General features: G+C 40.0%; 1 protein-coding gene across 1 annotated transcript in view; it reads left to right on the forward strand.

Moving 5' to 3' along the window:
* CLVS1 (clavesin 1) overlaps window positions 1-22,341 on the forward strand; it is a 101,391-nt gene that overhangs the window by 17,553 nt on the left and 61,497 nt on the right. Inside the window, exon 3 of the mRNA XM_069854193.1 lies at window positions 16,328-16,502. Coding sequence (XP_069710294.1) covers window positions 16,328-16,502 — 175 coding nt within the window. The remainder of the gene's footprint in view (window positions 1-16,327; window positions 16,503-22,341) is intronic.

A 22,341-nucleotide genomic window follows, 5' to 3' on the forward strand; every position in this document is an offset into this window, starting at 1 on the left:
TTGCATGATGTATCTAGAAGAACATTGCACTCACACCAGCAACCAATTTCCTGTGTGACATTGTTCATTATTTGCTATCAACCCTATCAGCGATCTAAATGGAAAAGAGAAAAGAAGCATTGACTATCTTCCCAAAATGAAGAAGAGAGTGTCAGGAGGTTGAAGGCTCTCTCAGGTCTGGGAGCACTGATGGTTCTCAAGGCAAACAAGCTGAGACCAAGCAGCTTGCAGTTGGCTGCGTACAGAGGCAGGAATGCACCCCTAACAAAGGGTCTTGTAGGATTGAATGCAGTCAGAGGTTGAATCAGTGACATAGGGAAGAAATAACTCAATGTTTCCTATTTGTTGTGCCACTGCCTTGAACACAATGTCATCTTTAATTCTGCTCCCCCAGAAATGCAGAAGGAATCCTGAACTAGCCCCATCCTAACCCACAGAGAGACTTCAGTCCTGGTCCAGCTCTTACAGCAGGGTGGGCAGGACAAACCCCTTTACCTACTTTTTTCTCCCCTGAAGAAGCCTAAGGTTGGCCGAGGCTATGGCTCACTATGAACATCTGGTGACTGGAAGTCCCTGGTGAATAGACAAAGGGTAATGTTGTGCCCATTTTTAAAAAGGGCAGAAAAGATGACCCTGAGAACTACTGACCGGTCAGCCTCACCTCTGTGCCTGGGAAGATCATGGAACAGATCCTCCTAGAAGCTGTGCTAAAGCACATGGAGGATCGGGAGGTGATTAATGTCAGTCAGCATGGCTTCACCAGGGGCAAATCCTGTATGAACAACTGGAACAGGCTGCCCAGGGAGGTGGTTGATTCACCTTCCCTGGAGGTGTTTAAGGCACGGGTGGACGAGGTGCTAAGGGGCATGGTTTAGTGTTTGATAGGAATGGTTGGACTCGATGATCTGGTGGGTCTCTTCCAACCTGGTTATTCTATGATTCTATGAACTTAGTGGCTTTCTATGATGGGGTAACCACAGCAGTGGACACAGGTAAACCAACAGATGTGATCTAGATAGGTCTGTAAAGCCTTTGACTCGGTCCACCACAACATCCTTCTCTCTAAGTTGGAGATATGGGTTTGACGGGTGGATGGTATAGTGGATAAGAAACTGGTTGGATGGTTGTATTTAGAAAGTAGTGGTCAGTGGCTCAAAGTCCAGATGGACATCTGCGACAAGTGGACCCCCTCAGGGGTCCGTACTGGGACTGATGCTGTTTAATATCTTCATCAGTGATATTGACAATGAGATTGAGTGCACCCTAGCAAGTTTGTAGATGACACCAAGCTGAGTGGTGTAGTTGCCATACAAGAAGAACAGGATGTCATCCAGAGGGACCAGGACAGGCTGCAGAAGTGGGCCTGTGAGAAACTGATGAGGTTTAACAGGGCCAAGTGCAAGATCCTGCACCTGGGTCGGGGCAATCCCCGTTTTCAGTACATGACGGAGGATGATGTGATTGAGAGCAGCCCTGCAGAGAAGGACATGGGGGTGCTGGTTGATGAGAAGCTCAACATGAGCCAGCAACATGCGCTCGCAGCCCAGAAGGCCAACCGTATCCTGGGCTGCATTAAAAGAAGCGTGGCCAGCAGGCTGAGAAAGGTGATTCTGCCCCTCTATTCCTCTCTTGTGAGACCTCATCTGGAGTATTGCGTCCAGTTCTGGAATCCTTAACACAAGAAGGATATGGAGCTGTTGGAACGGGTCCAGAGGAGGGCTACAAAGATGATCAGAGGGCTGGAGTACCTCCCGTATGAGGACAGGCTGAGAAAGTTGGGCTTGTTCAGCCTGGAGAAGAGAAGGCTCCAAGGAAATCTTATAGTGACCTTCCAGTACCTGAAAGGGGCCTACAAGAAAGCTGGAGAGGGACTATTCATAAAGGCTTGTGGTGATAGGACAAGGGGGGAATGGGTATAAACTGGATAAGGGCAGATTTAGACTAGACATTAGGAAGAATTTCTTCACCATGAGAGTGGTGAGGCACTGGAACAGGTTGCCAAGGGAAGCTGTGGCTGCTCCATCCCTGGAGGTGTTCAAGGCCAGATTGGATGGGGCCTTGGGTAACCTGATCTAGTGGGATGTCCCTGTCCATGGCAGGGGAGTTGGAACTAGATGATCTTTGAGGTCCCTTCCAATCCTTAGTATTCTATGATTCTATGATCTACAAATGTATTTTCAATTAAAAAAATGTTATTTTGCCATCTTTAAGTACCCAAAAAGTTAAGAAGTGTTGTTATAATAATGGTATGTGAAGAAAATAACTATTTGCAAGGATTTTGGTGCTGAGCAATGAAGGGCATGCAAGCCATGGACAGGATTCACGTCTGCATGTGGCATATTGCTCCAGTGTGAGCAGGGCAGGATAACAGAAAACAAAACAAAGATAAAATAGTGGAAATAGTTATGCTGGAAGAAGTGCCCAGTATAACAAAGCAGGTGTGATTTATATCGCAGTACCTCGATTAGCTGCATTGTCAGAGAAGAGGCTCTGGTGAGGAATGGGGGAGTGGCAAAGTGCAGGTGTAAAGTGCTGTGGCCAGGCAGAAGGGAGGAATGTGTTCATCAATGTCTTGTTCGCACGAGGTCCCACTGCGCTAGCACAGTACCCTGTCATAGAGTTTCCTACATCTGGAATAAAAAATGGCCTAATTCATGCCAACAGTCATGTTGTGGGGCCCTTAATAAAATTAGTGCATGTGACTAGGTCATAATAGGTGAACTAAAAGTATGTTTTCTGTCTTTCATGAAGCTGTGAGTTAGAAGATTGCATGGCTGCAGCCAGAGAACTTCCTTATCTAATTCTTTCCAAAGCATATAGGCTTCATGCACTTCCAATGAGGAAGAAGACAAACAATAGTTGATTTTTTATATAATGTCTGCTTCAGCAATGCATATACTCACATGTATGCAAACAACCCCAACAAGTTCAGCTATAGAGGAAAAACGCAGCAATTAGGCTATTCGTACGTTTTACTTTAGACATTTGCTTAAGTGCCTTATGGCTTAATATACTTCTCATGCAGAGATGAAACCAGTGCATCTACCTAACTGTTAAGCACTGTTGATCAATACTAAAATTGCAAAATATTAACCAAAGCTAAGTCGACTGAATGAAAGGGGATAGAAATACAAAGAGTTCTGTCAGATCAGGAAAAAACCCAAACCCCACAACGTGGAGAGGCTGGAAGTACTCTGTTTTTTTGTGGAGTGAAACTAACTGCATATTTGGATTCATTTTGCAAAGACTTAATCACTTGTAATTTTGCTCTGATATTGCCAAAAGGCCCTCATAGCAAAATTTTTGTTAAGTCAGAGCATTGGCTAGAATAAAGAGAAGAATGTATGATAGTTGCTTTTACGCAAATGAATTCTGCTGTTGTAACAAATGTGTCATACGGCTGTGCTTAGATCTATGGGAATTTAATCTCTCTTCCTAATTTTCCCCTTTCAATACAGTGTAAACTCTGAGGCAATAACAGACAAAAAAAAGAACACCCAATGTAGTATTAAGAAACTCCATACTTTTAATAAGCCATCCTATAATATCAAATTGCAGCTTTTATATATTAAATCTTCCAAAGGTTGTATCTTCCCTTTTATGGTGCAAGCATTTCCAATGCCTTCTCCTGAAAAGTAGGGTTTGATACTTTTAAAAAAGATCTCAAGGAGCAGCTATTCCAACAAATCATAATATGCTCATGGTAACACCTAATCCCTTACTTTCTTAACATCAAACCCATTAGATCTCAAGGAAAATTAATTGTGACTTTCTGTTTTCATAGCGGTTCCTTTATGGGAAGGAACAGATGAATAAAACAGGTGTTTCTTCGTAAACAAGCTTGTGCCAATGATTGCGTGCAACTGTTTTCTAGAAAACAAGAGGAAGTTCAAGTCTTGCTCAAGACTTCCACATTTACCTCTATTACTGAAGTTTTCCTTCTGGCATTTTTCTGAAGGCCGTGTAACTAGACTTGCTATGTCAATGTCTGCTGATCCTTTCTCTGTCTCTTTTTTTTTTGGCTGACATTTGCTGAAACAAGGCTTCTGCATTCCTGCTTGTGTTTGGAGTAAAGATCCTGATTGTTCTAGCTAACTGGTTCCAGAGCTGCAACCCACACTAATCTGTACTGTACTGGGAACAGGCATGTACCAAAAATTGTACCAACTTCAGGGTAATAGAGGATAGCAGGCTGGGCTTCCTTTCAGAAGTATGATTCAGTATGATTCAAACTGACGACATCTTCCATAACTATTGCTTTCTACTTGGTGCTTACAAAATTCATTTTGTTATCGGTCTTTTGTTCATTGACATATGCGGAAGTCATGTGTCTGTAGAATCCTAAAACAACTTCTTGTCAACTGCTTTCCACATGGGAGGTCTGTTAGCCCAATGAAGTCTCAGGCAAACCTGGAAAACCTGGAGTAAGAAGACACACCTTTTTCTAATTCCACTGGTAATATTTGACCTCATTGGTTGGATAGTATCACGTTTTTTCCCATTAAGGATTCTATGAAGTCTGGAGTCTTCTACAGGTGTCTCTTGTTTACACTTTTAGTGGATTTCTGAAAAAAACCCAAAACCAAAAAAGCACACCTCCACTCTTAGGGGGAATGGTGGTTGCTATTCATTCCTTCCCTTTCTTCAGTGATATTGCGTGAAATATGATCCATTCAAAGCAGCTAGGGTGAGAACTGCCTGTTTTTCTTGAGCTTCATGACACTGCATATCCTTCTCAGTGCAACTGTGCAAAGCAGTTTCTTTGTGGCTGGCAGCATTGTGATCCCACACGCTTTGGACAGTTTTCTCTGTTTCATAAATCTACATAGGTTCATTTTTTTTCTGGTCCTTCTCTCCTGCTCAGTTGAATCATTATAGTAAACTTCCTTCTTATTTTTTTATCTGAAGAGATCTGCAGTTAATTTTTTTCTAGACTGCTGTCCAGTGAATCTTTATAGTATCTGTTTTGGGTTCCCCAATGATAATTTCTACATCAATAATATCAAGTTCCTTTACTTTGTCAGCTATATGAAAGTTGTCTATTTTTCCAGTGGGAAACCTCTTTGATATATAATGCTTGATGCATCTTTTCATTTGCTTGTAAGTAATGATTAGAATATTTCCATGTCTGCCTTTTTTATTGGCCCTGAGGGGCTCCACCTAAAATATTTTATAACCCTTTTGGTGACTGACAACACTTTTGTACACCTTTTTTAATGTCTGCCCAGATTTATGTACAGCCATGAACACAGGTATATACTTATTTGCCTTATTTATTAACCGGTTTAGTTGTTTACTAGGTTATAGTTACATTTCTATTTTTTGCCACATTTTCTCCTGTCTTGATAACCTCTTACCCAATATCTCTGAAGAGATTCAGCTTTGATTATTTGCCTTTGGTGCTGATGTCCCACTTGGCTTCATCAAATCTATTCTTGCTGTTCTGGAAAAACCCTAATATGCTCACCACCAGACAAGCATAGGAACCACTAAGATTCTCCAAGCTTTTTAATAACATCATCATTTTTATATCATCATCTATAAAATGATAGACAAAATGCCATTTTTACTGGAGAGGAGCCATAAGACTGTGATGTTTCTGATTGCTTTCTTTGCAAATTATTTCTTTGTTTTCATTGGTGGCATTGCTGCTCATCGCTCATAGCTTCTCAGCTTTTCTTTTTTATTCCTCCTGAAAGAAGGAATTAAACATGGTCTCTCTGTTTCTCCTTTGCACCATCTGGTGATAACAAGACTGCTTTATAAGTCTTTATGTGGGTGTATATATTACTACCACGGGATATTCTTGTCAATGAAGGCCGCATTCCATCATTTTCCATCTTCATGTGAACCATTTCTAGACATGCCACTACTGCAGGGTCTGCAACATTCTGTCTCTGTATGTGCATTCATTTTGCACAGGCCAAGGAGGATGTCTCACTGACTAAATAAAGTCCACTGGGACATTGCATTATTCTTTTTCTTCATGTTTTGCTTTTGTTAGGGACATAGTACTGCACAACTGTCATCTTCATGTCTGGAATTTCATGTGTAGCACACTATCCATAACCCAGTCTCAATTTACTGTGGCTTTTCACTATGATTAGCTCAGCTCTGCTCTTCCTAATAGATAGATCATCATTTCTTGAGTCTGATGCAATCTGCTTCTGACCATCTGGTGTGACTTAGTTTTCCAGTTTTCCTATTATGTTTTCTGACCTTTTTCGGCCTGTAGACTCAAAAGTGCCTTCCATAGCTCCATATACAAGAAAAAGGGACCCTTCAGCAGAGTATTTTTCAAAATACAGGCTGCTTTTACAGGCAAGTTTTGACTAACATCTGTCATTCACACCAGCTGTACACTGTTTGCAATTCTTAAAATCTGAGATTTGGATAGACCAGATTTCTCCTCTGACCTTGTAGCTTCATAGCGATTTCAGATTAGAAGGAAACAGGTGACTTCATGCATAACTACCAGGATCATTGTCATCTTACAACTACCAGCTGAAAGTTAATTACTGTATTTTCAAGCGCACAGAAGGAGTCTGCTTTTTAGATGAGTGGTTAAACTTTCCAACAGAGATAGAAAAAAAGAGTTTCTGAATGAACTTCCAGGCATGAAGCTTTATTTTTCAAAGCCTTCTGGATTGATAAGTGCCGTGTGAGTAACCAGATGACGTTTGAATACCCACAAGTGATAATACAACTTTTGTAGTACTGAACTCTGCGCTCTCAGGATATATGTATCAATGAGCAGTTATTAGATTTTAACTTTACTGTTTGATCTGGTCACCACTGAGGTCTGCTCCAAGAATTGTTGGTTGCAACCAAAAGGATAATTAGATAATTTTGTTAGAATTACATAAGGTGAAATATGTAAATATACTGTTAAGTTAGCTGATTAAAATTCTTCCTGTGAAGTTTATATGAAAGTCTGTTCAGAAAAGTTAATAAACATACAGGTGAAGTCTTGCCTTGTACATAGAAGTGGCCCTGACACTTCAGGAAATGAGTGGGATTTGTAATTGGCAAAATTATGTTATCATAATGCTCATATAATATTCTTTTGGCAGACAAGGTAGGTAAGTGATGATGTCACAGAAAGGAAATGAAAAGTTATGTAGGTTAGTGAAGATTAGCAAAAATTGTGGAAAATTCTAGAATTGCGTGGAAAAGCAGCATTCATTATGCCAAGAATTCTAAGTGCAGTGAATATGTTGGATTTTAATATGTGGCCACATTTTGTATGCAGATCCTTCATCTTCTCTTAACTCTGTGCTGTTTCTTCTGGGCCTTCAATTACTTTTAACCTTTGAAGAAATACATCAGGTCATTATGGACAACAGTATTTAGAAGTGTACTTACAGTGCAGTGGTAGTCAGGACAGTTAATTAGATATTAGGCTCATTAAGAATGAGACAGAGAATAAACAGGAAAAGATAACATATTCTTTTATGTATTCCGATATCTTAAACTCACTTTGAATACTGAATTCACTTTACAATGTATTATCTCAAAAAGAAAGGATGTAAAAAATATAACTATCCAAAAAAAGAGCAATGAAAGGGATTCATTAGTAGTATGAACAAGTGAGCTAATTGCATCAGAAGGAAGCAAGAAGTCCAGGGTTGTTTCAAGTGGAAAGATGCTGAAGATGCAACAAGCTAGAAGAGATATACCGGAATCATACAGAGAAAACATGGTAGCAGGGAGACTGAATCGATGATGCCATTTGCACCTTCTTCTAATAACAGAACAAAGAAGCTGTATAATTGCTTTCTGTGATTAAAAAGTAGTTTCATAATGTTCAAAAGAAAATCCTTTCCCTTTCTGTAATGAAACATTAACTTGTGGAGCGCAATGATGCAAGAAATTGAGCAAATAGCTTAGTGTAACGCAAGGACGGATTGCAGTGCCAGGAGGAAATAAGAAAAGACTATGCAATCATACAGAATAAAGTAAAACAACAGAGGTCATCAGTCCTAATGCTGCTAACCATAAGCCAGTTAGGTATCAGTGTTCATTATTACTACAGCTGTGCTTTGAGGAAACAGTATCATGACATTGGTAAGATGAGGATAGGAAATTAAAAACTACTTCTCAAACAGTACCCTAGCTATGGTCATCAGTCTGTCTCCTAAATTTCTAACAGTGGAGACCACTAACATGAAACTATCACAAACTCCCTGACTATGTTCATGCTGCAATGTACCCTCTGCCCATCTTCCCCATACTCCTCGCAGAGAATATTGCATTTGGGACTGTCCAGGCAAAATACTGCAGTGGCTCTCTAGTATCCATTCATTGATTGCATTTAGGGGTTGTAAGCTTTTAAAAATTTCCCAAGTATCATAACACACTGGTTTTGATTGTCACTTATTCCTTCTCAACAGAGAAATTTGCAGCGTGTAAGCATGACATTGCTCTGAGTACTGAAAAGGCAAGAAAATAGACCATGTGCAGGTCCGAAATACTACCTCCTGAATGAATAAAACAAATCCCCAGCTAGAGGAACAGCCATATTCACCTGAGACTCAATTCTGGCCTTTCCTTTCTGCAGCAGGGTGCAAAGCAAAGCCCCACACTGCTCCTGAGAAGCTTCAGCCTGCATGGCGGTGAGGGCTCTGCCTGGAGCTCAGCCAGGACATTAGTCTGATGGCTGGGCTGCCCTATTGCACCCAAGTTGACTCCCTGTTTAGATCACTGAACCTGTGTTGTGCTGGGTTGCAATCCATTGCCTGCTCCACTCGGGATGAAGTTTCTGGAGAGCTCAGGGACAGGTTTTTTGAGCTCTCAGAACTGTAACAATTTTACGCTTTATCTTGGACTTAGTCCCTGCTAGATGCTGTAACAAGTGCCTAGGCTGAGGCAATGGAAAGTAGAAATGTCACCTCCCCACTTCCCTGTGGAGGTCTCTTTGGTGAAGGTTGGTCCCATCAGAGGTCTAAAGAGCCCCACCACCTGCACTGTTCCTCCCCAAGCACAGGGGCTGTGAAGGTCACTGTTTTTCAGTGAAATTAGATAGAAGAAAGGGTTCTTGCACAGTCACATTAACATCAGGGACAAAGTATTCATTTGGTAAGGGTGCCCACAATATGAATGAATGTATGTAGGAGGAGATTTGTAACACTGAATTGAATGCGGAGCATGTAATTCAGGGACTATTGGTTGCCATGGAGTTCAACTAAAGTGGAAAGTGACAGCAAAAAAATATAAAAATACTTCCATGTAGAAGAACCTCTGGCAGAAACAAACACAGGGAATATTTTTGTCTCTTTAAGAAAGCCACTGAGAGGCAATTTCTGTATGATAAAATAATAAACTGATGTAGCTTCTTCCTGCAGGCTGGTACGTTTCCCCTTCACTGGCAATGGTAAAGGCTTCTAGCTCATTCCAAGCAGGAATTCAAAAACAGCCACGTATCTGTGGGTGACTGGCCTCCACTCAGTTATAAGTTAAGCAGTGGTTTTCTGATGCTGTTAAATACAGTTCAAGTCTCAGCTTGGTCTACTCTGCTTCTCTTACCCAACGCACTGTTAGACTAATCATTTCAAAAGAAATGAATCAGTGCACTTATCTATCCAGTCTGTTATCCTGGATGTAAAGTTACTTTGGAATTTTATTTATAGACTCACACAGATACTGTGGGGAAAATCTTGCTGTCTTTTCATCACAAAACAGGAGTGATGCCTGTTTGAAGCTGACATGCTAGAACAACCTAAGATAGCTACACTGGATGTGACCGAAGAATACTTTGAATTGATGACATTAACTTAATGCAACCTCTGTTTTATTCAGTAGGAGTTTTATCTGCATATATTCTGTTTATAGAGAAATATAAAAAAAAAATGTGTAACATAACTTTGGCATAGCAAAGAAAGAGTTGGTACCCCACAAAATAAGAAATAAACCTCAGATTGTTGTGTAAGAATTTCTCTGCTTTTCATGCTGGTGAATTATTCATATTTTTGCAGCTAACGAGTTTAAATGGCTTTGGATTATTCTGTGGAGAAACTTATCCACAGCTGGTCAAAATATTTGTTGTGAACATTTGCTGTGAATGTAATCCATTTTCTCTGTGAATCCTAGACAAGCCTTCCTAATTTCAGCACACTATGTGCTGTTCAGACCTCAGACAGATGAGACAAACAAGCCCTTTTCAGCGCATGAATCAGCTGTGAGATCCTTTTTCGACTGTTCATCTTCTCTGGTGCAGGATTACTCAAGTCATCATGTTTATTCACAGTTATTCATTTTGCAGTTATCCTTCCTGGTTATTCTTCAGCCACAGGCTGCCCAGCATTGTGAGGCTGAGGAGCCTTGCTTCACCAAAACCTTGTAAAATGTGAAGATCAGATCTTGCACTGGTTGGACTGACTGCCACTTCCCTCTGATGCCGGAGAGTTAGGGTAGCTACTCATCATCATGTGTTTGAATGAAGACACGAATCCCCAAAGACTGTATGTCAGTAAATTCCAGTGCTTTTTCCAGCAGAGATGAGTTTTAAATTTCTAGAAGAAATACAAGTATTAAAAAACCCAGATATTTTCTAAGAAGACATAATTGGAAATTAGAGCTTTCTTACCAGTACCTCGTGAGGAGAAAAGATAATTCAATCTGCTGAAATAAATGACTTTGTCTGAATTATGAATGTTTGTTCAAAACCCAATACTGACTGGATTCCAAGCATTTTCCCATGAACATCAAATCTTTACTGCTTGAGGGAGTGATTCAAAATGTGCCTTCCTGCATTCTCCCTCCTCTACTGGTATTGATCTACTTATTGTTCCTGTCTCCGTATTCCTTAAAAAGCTTTTTCTTAAGCTTTTTCAGCTTTGGTTATCTCAAATATTTTGGGACAACTTGAGCACATTTTTCTTGTCCTTCTTCTTGCTGCTTCCTCTTCAGCAGATTATTCCTAGTGGGAATCCTGCTTGCAGAGCAGCGCCAGTTCTCCCCCCACTAGAAGCTAAGCATGCTCTTCTCTGTTTGTGATTTACTCTGTGGGGAGGGAACAGTGAGATGTGGTCTCTTACCTGATTTGTATCTATGTTATGTTTGCAGCTTACTAAATCTTATTCAGCCTTGGCCATGGCTTTTTTTGTGAGATGTACTATGCTGCCTTCTTTTCATAGGTGTTCAAAATATTGAATTCAGACTCAATGAAACAATTTTTATGTTGCTTGGCCTTTTGTTAGGTTATCTTAAGTATAATGGTGTTGCAAGCTCACCTCTTTGTGACATTTAAAAGGTGATAAATTAATTTATATGATATCTCAAGCAATTTTTTTTACAAGTAAATAAATCCCTTTTATTTGCACATGCATTTAACTAAGTCACCTTTTCAGTATTACAGGAGAGAGGATTTTACAGCAGACGAACTTAGGGTTGTTAAGCTGAATCATCTGTAGCTGCCAAGATAACAACACTGGTCCAAACTTTGTTAGTCTTCTGTCTTGTGGGACAGCCAGGATTTTTAGTGACAGTTTGTTTTTGCTTACTACCAGACAATCCTAATGTCTTCAGCTGCCAGCACTTCTGTACGTTCATACTTTTAACCATCTGAATAATCCAATTAATTTCACTAGCATGCCTAAAACAGACCCTGTGCTTAACTGTTTAGAGACAGTGATGTTAAACGTCTTTAGAGATGGTATCTTCTCCAAAGCATATTGGTTTCTTGCAGCGTGTCTTATTTGACCCCTTATTTTCCAGCAGTCCCTTAGCTTTATTATCTATATATCTCTTCAAAATGACTGATGGTAGTGAATGCAAATAGATCATTTAATTTCCCTGCAATGTCTTTATCCCCTTTAATTGTTCCCATTGCACCCTCGTACTCCACTGAGCCTTTTGATTCTCTCACAGCCTGCTTATGCCTTTTATAATTAAGTAATTTCTTCTTATTTATTTTCATGTTATGCCTTTGGCTAATCTCTCCACCAAGTCCCTCAGCTGAACAGTCTTCATTTTTGTTTTACATTATTGTTCCTTACCACTAGGTTCTGTTGGGCTAACTTCCCATTTTCCAAAGGATATTTGAAGAGTCTCTTTTGTGGTACCTTTCCATTCAGCCATGGCAGGCAGGCATTCCTTCCCTCCTCCTTTTTTGTCTTTCTGGGGCTTGCACAAATCTTTGGTAACTCATTAGTGGCTTGCTTCAGTAGACTCCATGCTGAATCTTTGGAGCACTTTACACATTTTCCTTTGTGTAATGGGAATTTACTTCACTTTTTTTTTTTGGTGAGAGGGTTAAACTGCTGAGGAAAGAGGCTGGAGGACAGAAGGGAACATTAAACAAAGGAACAAAAGAGATGAACTAATAGAAAATGGTTCTGTGTTCATGCATAGGAAATTATTTGGATGCAAATCAGTCACACAGATGAATGATTTGTCTCAAAGACTCAAGATTAGGGAGCAGAGGGCTTTAGCCTCAAGTGGCACTCTATCTGATTTCTATCCAGACCCTGCCTGAACAAAACAGCATGCCTGCAAACAGCCCACCTGATGGATTTTATGCTGCTTTCACATCTCCTTGTACTCATCTGAAAAACACCTTTGTATTCACTTTGAGTTTTTTCCTATACCATGTCTTAAAGCTGCAAATTTGTAGAGGAGAGGAGGGATCTGGGCAGAGTACAGCCAGATTGGTTACACATCAAGAAAACTGGGTACCATCTCTCCCAGGGAAATAATTTCTACTGAAAGTACAGCAAAGTATAGGTAAGAAATTGCTTGACAATCTGGTAATTTATGTAGACACCTAAACAAAGATTAGAATTCCCAAAGACAGAGACCGAGAGGAAGATTTTGTACAATTAAATGAAGTATTTCACTGTGATTTAGAGCTTAAGTGGATTATAGAAGATGGATACATTGTATGCACCATTTCCACAAGCCCCAGGGAAATCTTTACAAAGCCTTTAAAAGCATTAGAGGTGGCAGGACCATGAATATGAGTTTGCATCTTCTATTAAGAAAACTTCTTCCCAAAAATAAAGGTTGAAACCTTTTCAGATTACCACATAGCCCTATTTCCACACCTTCAGTAATAACAAGTTTTCAATTCATTTTAAGATTTGCAAAAGCAGGGTTAAATCAAGCTCTGGATTAATCAGTCTTCCCCAATCTAGCCAGAAAGCCCATCCATGAATGATGATATCATTCTGTATTGACAGCAACAAGAAAGTGAAGAAGGGTGGCACATGCGTGAGGACACTTTTGCGAACACTGCATACCTTTGAGACAGTCACAAGGCTGTTCTTCTGGAAGGCTGATCCCCTTGAAAAGGCATGCTGAGCTAGAATATATTAAGTAGATAGGGTCTACGGGGTAATTGCTTATTTCGTCACTGAAATTGTAGTAATTTAATGCTGCTGTGTGAAAGTCATCACCTATTTCAGCTGGGCAGTGGGTAGTATATTCATAACACAGTTTTTTTAACTAAATTTGGACTGAAAATAAACGTTGGTTGCTGATCCAATCTGTATGCCTTCACCTTACATTGCTAGTGAAAGTATTCCTTCAGTTTGTCTGTTCAGCACAGTCTCCCTATATGACTTGAAAAGGTCAAGGTTGTCCTGTTACTTCAAATGAAGGAGGGGTGGTCAGGTACCTATCAGGAACAAAGTTAAATATCTTTAAGCTCTATGTAATTTCAAGTTGCCTCAGCAATTATACTTCAGAGAAAATTCTAACTTAGGCAGAGCCACAGTTCAGAAACAGCTTTTTCAAGGGACTGTGTTTTTATCAAAGAAATGTACATTTCTACTTGAAACTTGCTGAGAGAAAAAAGAATAAGAAAACACTTCACAATTTATTTCTAATAGAAATTTATCATGTGTTGCTGCCTTTCAGGGGTAGAGGTCTTGACAGTAAAGATGTTTGTTTTGACTGCATAGAAGTTTTTTTCTCTCAGGCAGAATTTGAAACAATTCTCTTGTAGGCTTAGGTGAGTTACAGAATCAAAGAATCACAGAATAACCAGGTTGGAAGAGACCCACCGGATCATCGAGTCCAACCATTCCTATCAAACACTAAACCATGCCCCTTAGCACCTCATCCACCCATCCCTTAAACACCTCCAGGGAAGGTGACTCAACCACCTCCCTGGGCAGCCTGTTCCAGTGCCCAATGACCCTTTCTGTAAAGAATTTTTTCCTAACGTCTAGCCTAAACCTCCCCTGGCAGAGCTTGAGGCCATTCCCTCTTGTCCTGTCCCCTGTCACTTGGGAGAAGAGGCCAGAACACTCCTCTCTACAACCTCCTTTCAGGTAGTTGTAGAGAGCAATGAGGTCTCCCCTCAGCCTCCTCTTCTCCAGGCTAAACAACCCCAGCTCTCTCAGCCGCTCCTCATAAGGCCTGTTCTCCAGCCCTTTCACCAGCTTTGTTGCTCTTCTCTGGACTCACTCCAGAGCCTCAACATCCTTCTTATGGTGAGGGGCCCAGAACTGAACACAGTATTCGAGGAGCGGTCTCACCAGTGCCGAGTACAGAGGGAGAATAACCTCCCTGGACCTGCTGGTCACACCGTTTCTGATACAAGCCAAGATGCCATTGGCCTTCTTGGCCACCTGGGCACACTGCTGGCTCATATTCAGTCGGCTGTCAACCAACACACCCAGGTCCCTCTCCTCCAGGCAGCTTTCTAGACAGACTTCTCCTAGTCTGTAGCACTGCATAGGGTTGTTGTGCCCCAAGTGCAGGACCCGGCATTTGGCCTTGTTAAACCTCATGCCATTGGACTCTGCCCAGCGGTCCAGCCTGTTCAGATCCCTTTGCAGAGCCTCCCGACCCTCCAGCAGATCGACACTTCCACCCAGCTTAGTGTCGTCCGCAAACTTGCTAAGGGTGCACTCAATGCCTTCATCCAGATCATTGATGAAGACATTGAACAGGGCTGGACCCAGCACTGAGCCCTGGGGAACCCCACTTGTCACTGGCCTCCAGCTGGATTTCACACCATTTCCCACCACTCTCTGAGCCCGGCCATCCAACCAGTTTTCCACCCAGGAGAGTGTGCGCCTGTCCAGGCCAGAGGCTGACAGTTTCTCAAGCAGAACGCTGTGAGAAACTGTGTCAAAGGCTTTGCTGAAGTCCAGGAAGACCACATCCACAGCCTTTCCCTCATCCAGCAGCCGAGTCGCTTTGTCATAGAAGGCGATCAGGTTAGTTGTTTTAAATTAAAGAAAACAGCAGAAAAGGATTAAATTAAAATCTCTGTGGGAGAACATGGTGTGAGCATTTCCTGTAACAGAGCTCAGGTCTCATCAAAAGTTGAGAATTATTCAGAAGTAAAGCAGACTGTGATAGCACCGTGTTACAATTTTGTTTTGCAGAAGGTTAAGCTGCTCTTTCTGAATCTTTCCTTGTTTGTAAATCTGTTGTTTGTAAATCATCTCAATGGGAAGGACAGGGCCTGATGAGGGGGTCTGATTCATCTTACTCAGGTGTAAATATGGAATAAGTTATTAAAGTGTCCAACTCTCACTTCTGTAAAATCCATGAGAAGGAAATAGAGTGGCCCAGGCTTCTCAGTACAGACTTTCACATTAAAGAAAACATTTCATCATTTCCTTCTCTGTTACTTCCTATCTACTTCAGGGCCTCCAAGGTTTATTCTCACAGAGCTGAGGGAAGTCTTGCAGCCAGCCTATTAATAGCTGCTAATTAATAAAGAGATCCCATTTTGAGTGGATGCAGCTATTTTCCATGTTGCATTTGGTTTGCAGTAATAACACAATAGTCAAACCTGACTCAACGATCCAGTGGGTCTCTTCCAACCTAGTGATTCTGTGATTCTGTGCAAATCTTTGGATCATACCTTCCACTCAAGTAGGAAGCCAGCAAGCGTAGTTTGTAACCATATCAATTATATTAACATCAGACCAATTAATTTGTTTTTCTGTTTCTTCTCTTTATAATAGAAAGAAAAAAAGGAAAAACCAAACAAAAATACTGCTTAAGTATATCCAAAGGAGCAAGGATTTAAACCAATAGCCTGAATCCATTTCATTTCACCACAGAAAAATATTTTCCCAAAGCAGCTTAGCTAAAATCTATTATAAGGAATGTGAGAAGAATCAAAAAGATTTAATTCAGAGTTTTTTTCTCCACCAGTGAACAAGACTTATCACATCAAGCAAAGGAATGTGAGTTTCAGGGCAGGAGTGCTTTAGTGACATCTTTGAAACAACTCTCTTTTCAAAAGAATTCTACCAGAATAAATCCCCATCCCTTGGTCATGCCCCATCCACAGCAAAGCTGAGTATCTTGGGGTTTGAAGATAACTGCAACCACTATTTTTTTTTTCCTACTTTGGTTTTAGGAACTCCTTCATAGATATTCTTCGGGCTATCCTACTGTCTTTGGAAGTGCTCATCGAAGATCAGGAGCTTCAGATAAACGGCTTCATTCTAATTATAGATTGGAGCAACTTCTCCTTCAAGCAAGCCTCCAAGCTTACACCATCCATCCTCAAACTGGCCATTGAAGGGTTACAGGTAGGTGGAGTGTAATACATGTGCCTGCAGCTTTTATTGCTGCAGATGGTGATTTTTGCTCCATCAGGCACTGGGCATGGTGAAGGGTGGCAGGAGATATTAATCCGGAATGCGTTAGTGTCCCATACATTTGCAGCATAGACTGATTTCCAGACATTTCGTTTTGACTGTCTTTCACTTTTATTTCAGCTGTAAATCAGTGCAACCAGAATGTGTGTTACTTACTGCAGCATTAAGCAGGACAGTTAAAACTCTGAGGTTTTATCCATCAGAGAATTAAAATCCAGCAGCCTCTGCCTTCTGGAGTGTGCAGTCCACATGCAAGCACATCTCTATGTAAAGGGAGGATGGCAAGAGAAGAAAGCAGCCTCTCCAGCAGATAGAAGTGTGCTGCCATATTCACAGAGGTGCTTTTGAGTAGGAGCAAAATGAGGAAGAGGGAGGACAGACTCCCTGTCATGCCTTCATTCTGACTGCCTTAATTTGTCACACCTGATCTTCTTAAATTATAGTTCAGACTCTTTAGGGGTTGCGCATCCACTTGGTGCTTGCAAATAAATAGGAGCAAGTTAAAACTGCATGCTGTTGTGGGGATAGGTGGAAAATAAGGACGAGGTGGCTGGGGCCTGATGAGGTAGCCCAAGAATGAAGTTAAGCTGGGGTGCTCAAAGAGGACTTCAGCCCTTTCCACTAGACTCTGAGCTCATCTCTGCTGTTAGACCTGAGATATATTTTCAGGTCTGAAGCAGTCCAACACAACCTTATTGATGTGGGCATTTGACTGAATCCAAGGACTATTTGGACTGAAGGATCTCTGGAGATCACCTTGTCCAACACCCTGCTTAAAGCAAGACTGACTTAGTCTTAGACCAGATTGTTCAAGGAGCATGTTTCATGTAGCTCCATTTTTAAAAGGAGAGATTTTATAAGTCATTGTTTCTCCATTTTCTTTTTAATACTTTTCAGGTATCCTGCAGTCATAAATACCTCAGGAATAAACTTCCCTGTTGTATGTGTATCTTAACTTTAACTTGTATACTAGAAAGGACAATTTGTTCAACTAATTTTTTTACTGACAAATTGTCTACAATTAGATCATGATTATCTCTACTTTATGTTATTATTTGAAAATGAGGTAGAAAAGTCTGCCACCAGTTTTAAGCTTGTGTTCCCCTTCTAGAGGAATTCTCATCTATTCTAACAAATTAGAAATTCAAGCTGTGCAATTAGTCCCTAGGACAATACCTTATCTTCTCCTGCTGCTACTATCACTTCATCTGCATTCCTTAACAGAATAATGCTCCATGGTTCAAAAACAAAATCCTTCAGTTAGAAGGAAGAGAAAAACAAGTGACATTCTTTAGGAACTCACATGCTAGCAAGATGTCCTTGTGCTTGTTCAGATTTTGCACTTCCAGCTCTCCAGTAAGAGGCTAGTCCAGCCTTCATCCCATTTGATTTCTGGTCACAGCTCTGCCAGGCAGTCTGCCTGCTGCATGAGAAAGGGGGGTCACGTCTAACTTATAACAGCTCCAGCTTCAAGTGGTGGAAAAGAAAGTCATTCCTTTCCAAGTCAATTTCCCCTACTGTTCCGATTCACAGGCTCTTCTTTGATGTCCCCATTACCTGGATGGAGACACCAGTTTATTTGCAGTTGTTGGCAGCAATATGTTTCTGCAAGTACCAAAGCATGGAAGTACCAAAGTCAGTCTTATGATGATGTTATTAGCCTGGCATCCTGTGCTGTGTGGTTTAGGGAAGCTGGCTTTTGTGTTGGTGGGTGGGCATTTAATTTCTCATTTAAAGTCGTGTTACTGTCATCTTCTCCATGTTAAGCAGAAAATAACTATCTCTCTTAAAAGCAGAAATTGGGATAATGTTCCCCAGACTTTTTTTAACTACTGGTAGTCTTTATGAGTTACAGAATTGTGAATGCTGGACTTTGATTTACCAGGTTTAGAAGCAAGTCATTCATGCTTATAAAGCACATATTTAGCAAGCAATATCTGTGGGGTTTTTTTAGAAGTGATATTTTTGGCTGTCATTGTTGCTGTTGAAGTACCTTCATTAAGACTTTATTCTTTTATTATTTTAAAAGAACTACTGTTATCTTAATGTAAAATTTATGTAAAATGTAATTGAAATACAAGCAAGACCTACAAGTAGAAAAAGAAGCATCACAGTATAAATTGCCTTGGAGGTCACTGGAAGTGAAAAAGTTCTACTCTCAGGAGATTATGATGTCTGAAAAAAAAATTAGGATTGTTTTAGATCCTTGTTATTTCTCACAAATAAGTCACTGTGCATGTACAGGTGTTCAGACATGCAGATTATATGGCTGTCCCAAGTCCACCTTTCTAAGAAGAGTTTTGGGATCATATTAAGTCCTGTGTAAGTCTAGTGAAGTATGTGACAGGAAAATAATTATCTGTTACAGTTTTTGGCGGGGTTGAACCCGTATGTTCGCATATTGGTGTCTAAGCCAGGAACTTCTGGCATCTCTGTCTGTAACTGTAATTCTAATGCCATAGCTGAATCATTTCCCCATAGCTTTGTTAAGTTCTCATCTCATTCAGTATCTCAGACCATTATTTTCTGAAATACAGACGTGCTAAAAATAAACACTGGTGTATTTAATAATTTAAATCTATGCATTTGATACTTTTTTCTTACTTTCAAATAGCCATAAGACAGTTAATATATTGGCAGTTCATTCTTTTTTTCATTTTTATTCAATTAATTTCTTTCCTTCAATTGCTGCTGCACTATGTCTAAGTGCAGAGAACAGACATTACACACTGCATGTTAACTCATCCTGTGTTGCAAGATCAACTCTAGTCAAATCTAATAGACTTAGCTGCAGAGATTAGTATGTTGCTATTATATAGGAAGCTTGGTTCCAAGTACTGTGAAGTCTGTAATCTCTGTATGAGATACAGCATACGTTATGTCACTACGTGGCTCAAAGCACATTTTGCTCAATACTCTCTGTTCTGTTTGGATTTTTGTATATATTACTTTACACAATATTGTTCATTATAACCCAACAGGGTACCTATGCTGTTACTCAGTTATTTAATGACCTAAAAAGTAGTCTTATGACTCCACTTTAAACAATAGTTGTTCAGATGCTAAACAAGTATTTGTATAGTATGGCAACCCTCATCATGCCACAAGAGCACAGGGACAAAAGTAGTTGTAATGCCTAAACCATCTCTGTTTAATGAGCTCTACTTTTTTATCACAAGGCAATTGCTACTTTATGCTTTGAGCTCATACCATATTCCTTCCTAAACCTTAGTGATCTTTTCAGTTTTAACACATTAAAGAGAAGATTGTCATGTGGATGGAAAGGTGGGGAGAGATATGTATATAAAACCAATCTATTTTGCCAATAACTTGATGAGTTTTGACTTTCAATCCTTATTTTTTTAATATGAACAGCTTGTTCCATTCACAGCATATTTCTCCCCTCTGTTCTCTTCAACTGTTAAGTTATCCATTTCTGTGTGTCACGCTGATATTATAATTATCTCATGATGGCAGACAAAATTTAATGATGGCTTAAGTTAACCAGAGGCTGGTTAACTTTGGCATTTTGCATAACAGTTTAGAAACATTGGAGTCCAATGGCAAAGGTAAGAATGCTGCAGCTGTGAAACAGGTAAAGCATGTAAAAATTCTTACTGTGCAGGATGTTTGCTACTGACCACTGCATTTGAAGACTTCTAATAAACATTAGAAGAAAATAGGGCTGAAGTGTGTTATATTGAACACATGCAAGGAACATAGTTACAGTGAACACTGGGGGTCCAGTGAAACCTCACTTGTTTTTTAATACTGGTTGGTGTTATCTCAGAGGATGTAGTTGCTTTGCCTCCAGACAGAACTTACAGTTTTAGGGTGCTCCTACCAACCAGTATAGGAAAGCACAGTTTGCTTCTGCCCTATCCAACACCAGACCCGTATACTGCAATTTGTTTAGATACATGCACGTATCAATTTAGAAATTCTCCCAGCTATTACTGCGAGTTGAAATGCAGCTACTTCTCCAACAGCATCCAGAAATATTCTGAAACTTTCAAAATGGCATAAGGTTGATCTTGCCTGCCACTGCTTTGCTGAGAAGGCCACTGCCTACCAAGATCCAACTGAGTGCCTTATGGCACATATCATCAAGCTGGATTCGAAACTGACCTAAGGGTAAGGTTTGCACGCCAGAGTACCTAGTACTGCCTTAAATAATGGCTAACTTGCCCCAAGGCTGTCTTAGGACTGAAACAAGCAGAGTGCATGATTATATCCTGTTCATATTCTTTTTTTTCTCTGATAATTCTATAATGTGCAATTGTACTCAGATATACAAGGACAGTGACTCTTAAAAAAACCCCTTATGCCTACTTTGTGACAATGATGAATCACTGCAGGAGTGATCTCTAGGGTTCAAGTGGGCCTTGATACAAATTTCACAATCATTGCAGCAAATAGAAGTAACAACAGGGAATATCCGAGATCAGACAACAGGGATTTGTCCGCAGATTTTCATTGACAGTAGCCTGATAGAAGTTCTGAACAGCGTTGCCCATTACAACACCTATTAAAGGTCTTATTTTTAAAAATTATCTTCAGTTTACTGTCACCCAGTGAAAATTAGAAACTGGTATTTCTGGGAGGAGAGGGAAAGGAAAGGAAATCAGTGATGCTTGACTTAAGAATATCTCAATCAGATGCTAGTACTGATAAAATTCTTCTGAACAAAAATCTTCCAGTAAGTGAAACTTGTATAAGCTTTTCTTAGAAAATCGGTTTAGGTACATTTGTCCAAAGTTTCTCTGATGCTGAAATCAAGTCAGATAATCAGGCTAACAGGTTTGTTTGGACGTAATTGGAGATAATCTCACTTCAAAATCTGGAATAATGTGCCAGATTAGGGAAAATTATGCCTGTTTAGAATTATGTGAATATTTTTTTTATCTTTAATATGAGAAAGATATTTAAGTGAGTTAAATTTTTTTTGGAAACTCTCTCCTACTCTAATTATGTGGGACTGAGAATTTTAAATTCAGTTAAATTATAGCAGCAGATTGCTTGTCTCTTGACACTATCATATACAATCAAATACTTTTCATGTTCTGCTTCAGAAAGAAGTGCTAAGATATAAAATGTGCTCAAACTGCAGGCTAGAATTTAGACCTCAATGGAAAAACATGTAGTTCAACATCGTGGCAAAGGTTGTTTTTCCAAATCTCAGTTAAAAATATGAACTTTTAGACCCAATATATTTTTTTCAGTGAAAACCAATTTTTTTTTCTGGAATGCTTCCATGTTTTCAGCACAGAAGTATTATGATGAAATATGTTTCCAAAATTCTCTGATAAGAATTCTGGAAATAGGATTATTTCAAAAATTTTCATCTGGAAAATCAAAATACTTAGTATTCCTTCATTATGACTAGTAGGAACACTTGATTTACTTGATTTCTTTCTTAATTACTAAAATTTCTTGCTTTTTCAAAGCCAAAATCAAGCTGAGACAATGGAAATGTATTTCAGATCAGGTTTACCTGAGTTAATGGGTGTATTCAAACATTTTTTATGGTCAGTCTGGGAACATGAACAGTGCCTGGGCAGTCCTTGTAAATCTGGACACTTTGAGAACCTCTCTGCCCTGCAAGCCTGGTCTTTCCTTTAACCAACCTGAACCCTGGAGCTGACTCTTCTCTCCTCATTTAGATATATTTATACTCTAAAGGCCAAGACAGATGTGATCTCTTTGACTTACTTACTTACTTAGCACTTCCAGTTGAACTCTGCATGAGTCAGGTGAGGGATACAGGCTA

The sequence above is a fragment of the Phaenicophaeus curvirostris genome, chromosome 3 (genome assembly GCF_032191515.1).
Source record: "Phaenicophaeus curvirostris isolate KB17595 chromosome 3, BPBGC_Pcur_1.0, whole genome shotgun sequence".
In the NCBI taxonomy this organism is placed as follows: domain Eukaryota; kingdom Metazoa; phylum Chordata; class Aves; order Cuculiformes; family Cuculidae; genus Phaenicophaeus; species Phaenicophaeus curvirostris.